The sequence below is a fragment of the Gossypium arboreum genome, chromosome 8 (assembly GCF_025698485.1).
Source record: "Gossypium arboreum isolate Shixiya-1 chromosome 8, ASM2569848v2, whole genome shotgun sequence".
NCBI lineage: Eukaryota > Viridiplantae > Streptophyta > Magnoliopsida > Malvales > Malvaceae > Gossypium > Gossypium arboreum.
In genome coordinates this window covers 10,410,275-10,423,383 of record NC_069077.1, presented here as the reverse complement: position 1 = coordinate 10,423,383, position 13,109 = coordinate 10,410,275, and the positions used below count along the sequence as shown (strand labels likewise).

The window sequence follows — 13,109 nt, the reverse complement described above, 5'->3', positions numbered from 1 at the left end:
AAAGTCTACTGTAAGTATCTATCGAGTACTTGCTCGTATCATTAAATTTTGGTCCAACTAATCCAACCTTTTCAGAATTAAATTAGTTTATGGGCATGCTGCACTGCCGTCTATGTCTAGGGATTGAATGCATACAATTTAGAAATAAAAACAATTGAATAAAACAGTAAATTGAATTAGATAAATGCTTCAACCATTAAAGAAAATAAAAGTTTCATCATATAATTCTAACCCAATAAGATTTAGCTTATGGGTTGGCACATAAAATTCAAAACCAAAATAACATCCAACACCATTTTTATCATTCAATTCACGGAAGAACAAAGTAAGAAATACAAAAGACTTCGGGAAGATAGCTTTCGCGTGTCCAGTTCACACACCAGCAGCACAGTGTTTACGATGGCTGAAAGGGATTGCTTTCATCTTCCTCTTTCCGTCTCTACTCTGCCGCTACCCTCTATTTTTGCATAAGAATCTCTTACTTTTTTTTGTTCCTCTTTTTAGGTTTCCTCTTTTAGTTTTTTATAGGCTTTTGCCTAGGGTAAATCCAAAAACTGAAGTTTATCTTCTCATTTGTTAAATTCTTTTTTCAACAATCCAATATTATCTTCTTCTATTTTTAAATTCGTTTTTCAACAACTCAAGATTATCTTCTTTTTAAATTATTTTTTCTAGGATAAAAACCAACAGCCTAGGATTATCTTCTCCTCTTTTTAGGTAGATCTTTCTGGTACAAGTATAGTTGGGTTGAAACTAGTATGCGTTAAGTGTTGACTCGGTCTTCCTGAAATTGCCACGATATTTATACTGACAAAATCTCCAACCTTTTGCCCCAGTAAACTTGCACTCATTTATTTTTTGTTCCTCAACCTACTCTTACCAAACCACCAAACAGATCCCTATCACAAGCAATTAAAAGTACTTAATATTTAAACACAGTCCAAGCTCCTTATATAATGATAAAAATACTAGTGAAACATCCTAAAATGCTAATAAATGTACCTTAGTACAAGCAATTGACCAAGTCTAAAAACATGAAATATAAAAGAGTTATTAACCGTAAGGTGTAGATCGCAAAGTAGAAGGCATTGGAGAATATGCATAATGGATGGGACATGTCGTATATCAATTTATGGCAATGGTGTCGGGCACTAGAGATGTACGTTTCAGGTTGCAACCAATACGGAAATGATGCATGCATACTACAATGATCGATTACTCCATGGACGTAGGGTGTCCCATCGTTTCTTCTAAACTTTCAAGCAATGTTGACAGGTATTCCAGTACTGTAAGCCACTGATACAAATCGACGGTACCTTTATGTACAGGAGATATACCCATCGGTTGTTGTTGGCTATGGCACAAGAAGACAATTGAAAAATCATGTTGATTACCTTTGCAATAATACCGGGAAAGTCAATAAACGATTGAATTTTTTTCCTATTTAGGTCGAGGAGGCATGTTTGCCCCAAACCCAATATATGTGTCATCTTCGGCAGGAAACTTGAAATACTGGCCGTAATTGAATGACAAGGAAGCCTTTGAGACTCCAAACACCATAGGTATTATCTAAGACATATTGCAGTGAACTACCATAGACAACACAATTCTATAACTCAGCACGCACAAGTGATCAATATGGGTATGTATTCGCCACTATTTCAATTGTTTGATATTTAACCGAGCCATGCAAGTTTGGGTATTATAGATTAACTATTCACTTTACTTGATAGGGTACGAGCTCGTCAAATACCATTTCCATGAAATATTAGAAAACTTACGAGCAATTAACAGTGACGGGGCGGGGTACCTGATAAGTGCTAAAAGTAACATGCTCTAATCCTGTTGCTAATGCATTTTTGGTTGATTATTCGATGTAAAATGGTAAATTTTATGCTCCTAATCCTTTAAATTCATGATTTTATACTTAGGAGAGCATTTGGGAGTAAAAAGAGTGAAAAACGAGCAAAAATCAGAAAATTAAATAATCGGAGCAAGTTTCAAGAGCCACACAGGCTAGACATACGGCCGTGTGAGCTATATGGTCATGTGCCAATCCGTGTGGAAATCATAAATCACACTCCAAATATATGGGAAAGCGCATTTTATAGGTTTTTTTAGCATTTTGAGACCTATATATGACAAAAATTAGAATATATTAGGGATCTGACATAAAATATTTAAGAAAACAACTGGAAAAACACCATTGAAGTTGAATCTAAAGTAGATTTCCATAAAGATTTAAGATCTCCATTTGATTTCTTTAAAGTTTATTATGAGTTTCTTTGTTTCTTGTGGTTATACTACCTTTGGGGTGATTTTAATTGCTATCATGAACTAATTTTCCAAATACCTAGGAAGAAGAACCCTAGGATGGATTCTATTATTTGATTTTTATTTTTACGTAATAAATACTTAAATCTTGTTCTCAATTATGTGTGCTTAAATCTTGGTTTAATATTTCTAGACTATTATTCATATTTGATGTGCTTGAATTAGAGGAGGAATAGACCCTGTTTAAGAGTAGATCTAGCGTAATTACGTGGAGTTGTATGCAATCCTAGAAACAGGGCAACATAAATCTACCGAATTAGAGTCAAATCTAATAGGGGAATCCATAAATTGAGTTAATGCGATAATATGGGTTTTAATTAGAAAGAAATTTCAATTAGTCAACCTAGAGTCAATTGCTATTAATCTTGAAGAGAGATATGAACATAATTTAAGGATTTCTACGGATCAAGATACTAAGTCTAGAAATTACGTAATATAGATTAATAATAACAGATGTAGTCTAGGTGGATTCTTTCCTGAGTATTGTTTTGCTTTTTGGTTGTTAATCAGTTGTTTTCCTGATTTGTTCTTTGTCATGTTCTTTAGTTAATTATTTTAGTTAATTTTAGTTTTTAACCAATCACTCAAATTTATCTGTTAAATAATAGAAAGACAGTAATTACAAGTACTTTTAGTCTTCGTGGGAGCGATATCCTTGCTCACCGTAGTTATACTATTAATTGATTGGTGCACTTGCCTTAGTCAAAATTTTAGTTGGTTTACTACCGCATCAATACCTCTTCAACATACCATTCAATTAATGGACACAATCGTATTACAGGGGGTTTACAATATAGGCACATGACGACAAACCTGATGAAATGCATTAGCTCTGTATTGAAGGAAACGCTCATTTGTCAATAACCTCGATTGTCAAATAAACATATTTTCGTTTGGCTAAACTTTTTCTAAAGCGAGTGGAGAAATATGTTGGACAAATGCAGGGCGGCTACGTCTGGAGCGATGACGTACTGAAAAAAATTATGAAGGCTACAGCACGAGCGAACTGTATGCATCTAGTGTGTCACTCGCACGAAGGCCTATTGTTTTGGATTACAGAGTTCGGTAAATTAGACCAAGGTATTTTTGGGAGAGTGTACCATGTAGACCTAAGGCGATGAACTTACAATTGTAGGAGATTAGACGCACTTTGTTTTCCATGCGCTCATGCAATTGCAATATGTACCAATCAACATTTGGATTACATGAGCTTAATGAACGAAGTGTACAAACTAAAACACATGTATAACGTGTGGAAAAACATATTTCTATCGGTCCCAAATAAACATACGTGGCTGTCTGTATTAAGCGTTCCATTCAAGCTGTTACCCGATAGATCATTGCGTTGCAAACCAAAAGGTCGACCGAAATCAACTCGGATACACGATAACATGGATATTTGGGAGAAGTCAAACCAATCGAGGTTATGCGAGTGGTGTAGGAACCCAGGGCATACAATGCTGTCATGTCTACACCGACAAGATGATATAAGAACAACACCTCATTAACAATTTTTTTAATTTTTTATTTCATATTCAAATTTTGATGTAATTTGTAACAACCCATTTTTAAGTAGTGATGGAACAGCAGTTCAAGACCACAAATTTTTATCAATTTGACTTATTTTTAGAATATTTATAGAGTCATTAGGGTCGTATTAAAATTTGGTTAAGAAATTTTATCATTTGGATAGCTAATTTATGAAAAAGGACTAATTTGTAAAAGATGCAAAACTTATCGATTAATGCAATTGGATGATTTAATGGCCTAATAATGCAATTGGATGATTTAATGGCCTAAGTAGTAAATGAGGGAGGAAAAATAGGGAAATTAATCCTTATTTTGGATAATGGACGGCAATAGGGATTAAACTTAAAGAAAAATTGAATAAAAATTTAGTATAATAGCAATTTTGTAATTAAAACAAAGTTAAAACAAAACTAAGTAAAGGTTAAGTCTTTCTTCTTCATTCTATCTTCAAACTTGCCTAAAAACCATGGAAAATTATGCTTGGAGAATCGGACAAACATAGTATCTTGCATGTGAGTTATTTCTAAGACTGTTTCTTTTAATTTTTATATTTTTGATATCATTGCAACTAGATCCAGCTAGCCTGTACCTTCGTTTTTTAATCTATTAAAAATTTTAGAAGTTTCCATTGATGAATCTTGAATTTTTTTAATGATAACTATGTATTTGAAGCTGTGATTGTGTTATTTGGTGATTTTGTGAAGTGATTTTTGTTAGATTTTGATTTTAGGATTAAATTATGAAAATGTCAAAATTTTAGGGTCTAATAGTGAATTTGATGTTTATTAAGGACTTTTTAAGGGCCTAGTATATTCGGCTAAAATGTTTACTTGAGAAAAATGGTTAATTTGATGGTTTTCAGGTTAAAGGACTAAATTGAAAAAGTTGTAAAAGTTAGGGGTAATTATGTAATTTCAAAAAATAAAAGTGTATAAAATGTAAATTAAATTGGAATATGAAATGTAAGTTGATAATTGAGAAATTTTACATTTTAGATCAAGAACTAGTTGATACTCGTGAAGGAAAAATTGTGGAATTGTCCCTGAACTTCTGCAAATACTACAATTTAGTCCAGGTAAGCTCGTATGGTTTAAAATTTTTAAAATTTAATATCTATATGAATTGTTGGATGATATAAAATGGCATAATAGATATATTTAATTATTGATGATGTAAGGTTATTTGAGAGATGTTATTGAATTCTGATTTTTTGATCGGATTAAACGCATGATAGAGTACAATCAAGATATGGTGTGTTATGGGGATTAGAGTGGAGATTGTTGTAGAGTGTTAAATACATATGTTTCCTGAGTAGATCGAGTTTCAGCATTTGTTGCAGACTTTGGTGTTATACTATCTATTTTAGTGTGTTTCGGTTGAACTAGCTCTTCGGAGCCGTTGGTGTGTTTCAGATAGATTAGCTCTTATGAGCATCTGGTGTGTTTTGATTGGAATATCGATATACTCTCATCTATAAGTCGTTTATCAGATTGTAAACCCCAGTAAGTTAACTTGTTTAGTGATTTTTTATGGTTTTGTTTTATACTTGATATTTGAATTTAATCTTACAATTCACTGCTGTAATTGTGGATGACAAGGAACACATATGGTTGTAATATTATTATTTGTTTTGTTGCACTCACTTTGGTAAGATTTATCGTTTTGGTACATCGAGCTTACTAAGCTTTAATGAGCTTATTTGTGTTATTTTCTACGCTTGTATATATTCTGAAGGTTGGATGGTTGGATCATCACTCAAATCACACTATCCTCTCATTTTCAGTAGTTTTTGAAACATTTATTTTGGATTATATGGCATGTAATAGGCTTGTATGTCATTACTATTGTTTTGGATATGTAAAATGTTAAGTATGACCTTATGTGCAAAAAAAAAAAATCAACTTATATAATATATGAGAATGAGGTAAGATATTTTAAGGAAAATATGAATGATATGTGTTAATGCAATGTGTGTTTGAGGTAGTGTTAGAATTTTGTGAATTGATAAGTTGTGGTTGATGATTCATTTTGATGTATAATTGTATATACTTGTGGTATCAATGAGGATACATTCGTTAGGCACTTAGGATGGTTGATTTAACATGTTTTTAACTTATTTAATGTCACTTTGAATAGGTATTTTGGTTGGTAAATGGATTACTTAGAGTTTAAGTAAGCTTCAATTGGTAAATTTGTTGTTTAAGGTTCATTTTGGGTCCACACGGCCTAAAACATGGGCGTGTGACTCAGCCGTGTAAGACACACGGTCATGTGTCATCTGATGAGTTATTTAAGGTGCAAGTCAGTGACTCACACAGTCAGAGAGTTACACGGGTGAGGACATGGGCTGGGACATGGCTGTGTGTCCCTAGTTCGATTGTTACACGACCTGAGACACAAACGTGTGTCTTAGCAGTGTAAGGCACACGGCCTGGCCACACGGTAGTGTGACCCTTATTTTGTAAATTTTGTATCTTTTTCTTAAACTTTCTAAACTATTTCAAATTGGTCCCAAATTGTTTCTAGGTTATTTTTAGAGCCTCGAAGGCTCGATTTAAGGACGTTTTGCATGAGTATGAATGGTTTATGATATGATTATTATACTGATTGATAAAATGTTCATATGTTTCTGATTGTTCTGTAATACTCCATAACCCAAATCTAGCGACCGAGATGGGTTGCTGGTGTTACATAATTTGTAAACACATGCTTTTATTATACCATACAAATAAAAAAAAATACAACTTTGTTCTATTATTCCCTTGCATGTTTGATTTAATAATATGAAATGATAATGAGAATCAACTTTGATGCAAAAATGATATTTATTTAAAAACATAAGAATATACAACGTCGATACAATAAAAACATTTCATATTTATTTAAAAAATTACATGAAAAGTACAAAAATAAAATAAATCAGTACAATCCCTGCTCAGAATGTTTGTCACATCGAGGTGGTTGACGGTTGTGAGCCGAATTCTTTTTTGGTTTAACCTCCGGTACAGGTTGTAATCTTGGCCTCTCATCTTTTTTGCCTTTGTCTGTAGTTGATTGTAATCAGTTGCTCTTCGATTTCCATCGTGTATCCTCCGGTTTAGGAATAGGTGGTTGCGAGGTCCACTTTGGTAAAACAATGATCCTAGAGGTGTTTGCAACACCATTGGCGTAGGGGTATAACTATATTGTGTCCCATACATCAATGGCATAATGATCGGACTTTCGGTCGGTGCCCAAACATAGACGGCCTATATTTCATCGTCGAAAACTTCAATGGCATCAACGTGTAATATGCCGAGGATAGAGGTCTATAAGCAAAACTTGGCATCAAAGTAGAAGCAAAAAAATGTAGTGCAATTGTAGTGTTTGTGTAAAAAAGACGGGGTTAGTATAAGCACTAGAATAAATCGAGTCATATTGACCGGAAAGGTGGTGTGAAAATCGGTGTTAGTTGTTGTGTAGGCGTAGACAATTGACCCGTCTCGACAACTCTATCGTGGCCTCCTCACCTTGGATTCCTAGGTGTTTGTCGTGGCCTCTTAATATGTGATTGTCTACCTCTCACCTTTCCACCTAGCAAATATAGCTTGCCATAGACCCTAAACCATGACATGTATTCCAGATAGTAGGCTAACTCAAGTGTGACAATAGTGTCATGAGTAGGTAAAAACTCGTACCTATTGTTCCTAATGTTGATATATTGCTCTTGGAATGTAGGTCAATTCTCATCCATTCTCCTCTGCAAATTGCTATGATGCAAACCTTTGATGTCTTATGGTGCTGATGGAATCGATTGCCTGAACCTGAATTGCCGAAACATTCTATCCGACTCGTGCATCCCCACGACAATGTACACTACCAATGATATCTTCATGTGCTAGATGTTGGAATTAACCAAAAATTTAGATGGGATGCATTCTTGAATTGTTGGATTGGAGTATAACATCCATTCAAACTATATTAAAATAATAAAAATTTTAGTTATCTATATAATACTAATTTTTAAAGAAACTATGTTAATATTATATCAATCAAATTTAAAAAAAAAATACATATATCCGCTTCCGATCGTTGGTCTAATAGAAGCTGTATATCTTAAAGCTCATCCGATAGTCCCACGTGACTCAAGCCATTGTTCCACCTATTGAAATAATATGTTAACACAATAATTTAAATTTTAAATAATTTTATTATGGTAAATATATTATCTAATGAATTTTTCCTTGTTACAGTGGAAATGTATAAGGGTAGTCCGCTCGAGGACGTAAAAATGACAACCGATGCCACACCCATGATTGTAGTAATAGCATGCAACCATCAATTTTAATTTTTTGTAGTGTCGTTGCTCAACACATTTCTCGGTACAATGTTGCCAACACAACTAACCCCCAACTGAGTTCGTTCACTTCTCTAAAGTCGACAAGTTTTAGAAGCCACCTTAAATGAACAAGATTTCTTGACTTATCGGACATTAGGAAACCCTCAATTATCATAAGAATGTACATCCAAGCATGTTGTTCTCTTTGGACTTCAGTAAATTCCTTATCGAGCCTACCAAAATTTCTTTTTAACCAATTCATATCTATCTGGGCTCCATAAATCATTTCCGAAACCCTCCCTAAACGTCGCTCACGTATGTCTCTCCAATTGGTTGCCTGAACTGACTCAGTCACTACCCGTCCATCCACGGGTAATCCGAGTTGTAACTGCATGTCCTTTAGAGTGATAGTACATTCGCCACATGAAAGATGAAATGTGTGCGTCTCAAGTCTCCACCTTTCCACCAACCGACTTACAAGTAGGGTTCGATTGAGGGTAATGGGGAAGTGGGTAGATTACGAATATACGTTTTCAAAATTCGATCTTCCACTTATATATAAAAAAAATACAAAATATTAAATTTCAATATAATAAGAAAATATTTAAATTAAATTACATTAAATATAATAAAAAATTGTTACCATTTGCAATTGAGTGACAGAAATGTGCTTATCATTCAAACGATTTAGAGATTGTGCTATTGTTACTTTTCAGAAACACGAAACAAATTGTATTTCTACATTTTACAAAAATCTTAAGACAATTTTAATAAAAAAAAACTAGAGTTGAGAGAGAAATAAATTTTGAGTGAGAAATAAAGAGGGAATTGAAAGAAATTTGAAAGAGATTTGAGAATGTGAGAGAGAGTTGAGATTGAATTGAATAAACAAAATGAAATGGGGGTTATACAGAAAAGAAAAGATGATCGTGTGGGGAAGGGGAGGAGGAAGGGGAGCCATTGGTCCTAATGACTAATTAGTTGTTGGGGTAAAGTGACCGTTAGGAAAAAACGCTTCCAGCTAAAAGTATTTTCATATTATGTGACAAAAGTATTTTCAGTTAAAAATTTTTTCTTGGAAATTAACTAAAACCGCTTCTAGCTAGAAGTATTTTAATAAAATTAGTTTAGTCCCATAATTTTTTGAAAATATGATTCAATCTCACAATTTTTTTTTTTAAAATTTTCGGCATTTTTAGGTTATTTACACCTATATTAAAAGATATTAGCCAATTCTTCCTTTTTGTTTCGCTATGAATAAAGTGGGACCCGATTGGGGGTAGTTTTGGGTCAAGCTTTTCAGTAGGTAACTGTGTTACACACTACACCTGTTAGTGGACTGTTGTCTTCCTTTATTTTTTTCTTTTCTTTTTCATATTTTAAATTGAAAAATTATTATAATGTTGATTAAATTAAATTCAACTAAGATGTAATAACTATCAACAAAAGTTGAGGACTCTGATTTTTTGTATTTAAATTTAAATTTTATTATGTATAATTATTATGTATGAATCTTTCATCTTATTAAATATAATTACCATGTATAAGTTTTAGTTTAACAAAATAATTTTAATTTAATTTATTTTGATTTTTATTGTTTTGTATTAGTTTAATCATATTTTAAAATTTTCTAGTTGCAATTTCCATAACCAATAATGTGAATCATATATCAAGGGTAGAAACGGAAGTATTGCCTAGATTTATTCGGCTCTGTTTTGATACATTTAAACACTAGACTTTAAGTCAAAAAGATTTAAATAATAAAATTGTTGATTGAGTTTTTAATTTAATTAGTATGGATATTGTTGTTAATGCAAGAAGAGATAAGTTTTAAGTACACTGAAATACATTATCATCCTATTTATGGGTTAAGAGGAGCTATAGAAAATTTTATCTATTATGTTAAAAATAATCGAACCTATAATAAGACTATTCAAAATAAAATAAAATTATTGTTAATAAAACGTTAAATAAATTACCAAATTAAATAAAAGGATGACCATCAAAATTGGCTAAAACTGTATATTTTAAACAATTAAAGAAAAGTTATGTAACTTAAAATGATGATCAGCTTAGCTTTAGAAGAGATTTTGATATTCAAAAGGAAACACGTCAGACTATGAAGTCTAAATTCAACATCTTTAGCGGTTAGTTTGAATTATTATTTAATTAATAAAGATAAATAGTCACTACTTGAGTTTGAAAAAATGTTTATATGTAATTATATATAATATTAACTTAAAATAAATTTACCAGCTGCACTAATTTGAACTTTAAAAATAATATTATTATGAGAAATAATCATAAATTTTAAATAATTTAATTTAATTTTTTACTATAAAACAGACATGAATATAATTTTGATAATAAAATACAAAATAAAATTTTAAGAAAATTATTTGTTACTTTCCACGAGAAATTTTCTCCTCCTTTGTTGAATAATTATAATATATTAATGATAGGTAGTTAAACTTGAATTATGGATTGGCATGCCTATTTTTATATAATATAATTAATGAGTTATCGAATTCTTTTAATGTGTTTGTGGGTTTTTACAAATATAGTATAAAAAATTATTATATACGAAAATAGGTTGTTAAATAGATTATTTACGAAAATGAGTTACTTTTTTTTAGTATTAATAATTTTTTCTAATATTTTATTATTATTATTATTATTATATTTTAAAAAAATTTCGGGTTAAAAACGGGTCTCCCGTGACCCGTAGGCGCCATATGTGGTGCCTGATGCAGGGGCACCACACCCTGCAGGCATGTAGTCATTTCATGACCCTCCTAGTGACTTGTCATCTCAAATTGGAGAAGGATGGAATTTAATTGTAGAAAAACAATAATGGGGAGATTAGTAAATTAATTATATTATATAAAAAATTAGAGAGGGATGGAATTACTAATAAATTAATTTTAGTGATTTTACTGTATTATGATTTTTAGAAATATATTTTTTAAGAAAATCATTTTATAGTTATTTTGTGTTAGTAATTAATAATTATAAGTTGTTAGTGTTTATAGTTTAGTGTTTTATGATTTTTAATATAATTTTTATATAATGTAAATTTATATTATTATTTATTTATTTGATAATTTTTATTGATTGATTAAAATTTTGATTAAATTTGTTGTTATATAATTTTATAGGTTGTGTGAAAGAAACTACTTAGGTTTGTTTCAATTTCAATTATTTTTAATTCATATGTTTTTAATCTTTAGATAATTTATATTTATTTTTATTGTATGTAAATGATGGGGAATTATAAAATTAATTTTTAAAATGGTTGTGCAATAAAATTATTTTTTAGTAGTGTATTAGTGTATTGTGATTTTTTGATAATGTATTTTAAAAAATGATTAGTTATATAAATTTATTTATTTATTTATTTGATAATTTTTATTGATTGATCAAAATTTTGATTAAATTTATTGTTATATAATTTTAATTGCGATTTGTGACAAATGGATTCATTGATTGATAGTACTAATCACATATCAAGTAGCATTAATAAGATGGTAATGAAATTTTTATTTGATATTCACATTACATTATTTGTTGAATGAAATTATATTGTATTAACTATTTCGTTAATATAATAATGTCAGGTCGAGTACCGCGCATTGAAGGGCCGTATTCATAGTGTAGGGTTTCAGCCGGATGAATGCCTAATACCGTTCTTAGAGTTAGCCGGGTTCGGATCAGCAGCATTGATCCGGACTTTTAATCTACGATATGACTTGATTTCTACCTTAGTCGAGCGATGGCGTCCGGAGACCCACATATTTCATTTGCCGTGCAGGGAGTGCACAATCACTCTAGAGGACGTTGCACTACAGCTGGGGCTCCCCATTGATGAGAACGCGGTCACAGGCGTAAGTTTGATCTCCAGGCCTGCTCACCTTTGCTATGACTTACTTGGACGCTCGCCAAGTGAGGGAAAATTTCAAACCTTGAAGTTTTCATGGCTAAAGGCCAATTTTGAATATTTGCCTAGTACTGCCACTGAATTGGAGGTTATGCAGGCAGCGTGAGCTTATATTATGCACCTTGTAGGAGGTGTACTCATGTCGGATACACACAGCAGTGAAGTCCACTTGATGTACTTATCGCTGCTATCTAATTTGCATAACACGCGTTCATACAGTTGGGGGTCTGCAGTGTTAGCCATTTGTACCACGAACTTTGTCGGACAACAGATCCCTCTGCACATAGGTGGATGCCTCATACTGTTGCAGTCGTGGGCGCTTTATCAGATGCCATTCTTGGCATCCATTAGTCATCAATCATATATATTTTCACTCGTTAACAGGTGATGAATCTTTACGTGTTACAGCAATTAATTGTCTCTTTTTCGGATTATATTGTTCTAACAATTTATTTTCATAGATGGAGCACGAATCCGGGTATCGGGAGGTCATACACGGTTCCGATATACCGTCTGATGATCGAGAATCATTCTGGAGAGGGAGTAAGTTTTTTTAATATTATTTTTATTTTATTATTTTATCTCACTTAACCCGCGTTAATATAAAAATGTTATGAACTGTGCAGTTCATTTGGATGCCATATTCTGTTCCTGAAGTTACAGCTGTTATTCCATCGTATGCCCACGTCCACTCACACCTATGGTGCATTAGTGCACCCCTTATCCATTTTCATACGGTGGAGTGGTACGATTGAGTACTCCGGCAGTTCGGTTGTATACAATATATCCCGACACAGCCAGTAAGATTGGATGTATAGCTACATGGCATCAATAGGAGGGGGAGGCATGGAACTGATTGGGGAGATGAGCATTCAGAATATATTACGATGTGGAACAACCGGTTTAGTAGGTTACCTTAGATGGATCGTTGTTTGGATTTGTAGCCCTCGCCACAGTACCTACAGTGGTACTATGAGAAGGGAAAACCAT

General features: G+C 32.3%; 1 protein-coding gene across 1 annotated transcript; it reads left to right on the top strand.

Moving 5' to 3' along the window:
- Positions 1-11,655: 11,655 nt before the first annotated feature.
- LOC108468305 (protein MAINTENANCE OF MERISTEMS-like) lies at positions 11,656-12,874 on the top strand. Its single transcript, XM_017769193.1, has 5 exons — positions 11,656-11,709; positions 11,800-12,221; positions 12,339-12,503; positions 12,581-12,662; positions 12,746-12,874. Exons 1-5 carry the CDS (start codon positions 11,656-11,658, stop codon positions 12,872-12,874), a joined length of 852 nt encoding a protein of 283 aa, XP_017624682.1.
- The last annotated feature ends 235 nt before the right edge of the window (positions 12,875-13,109 follow it).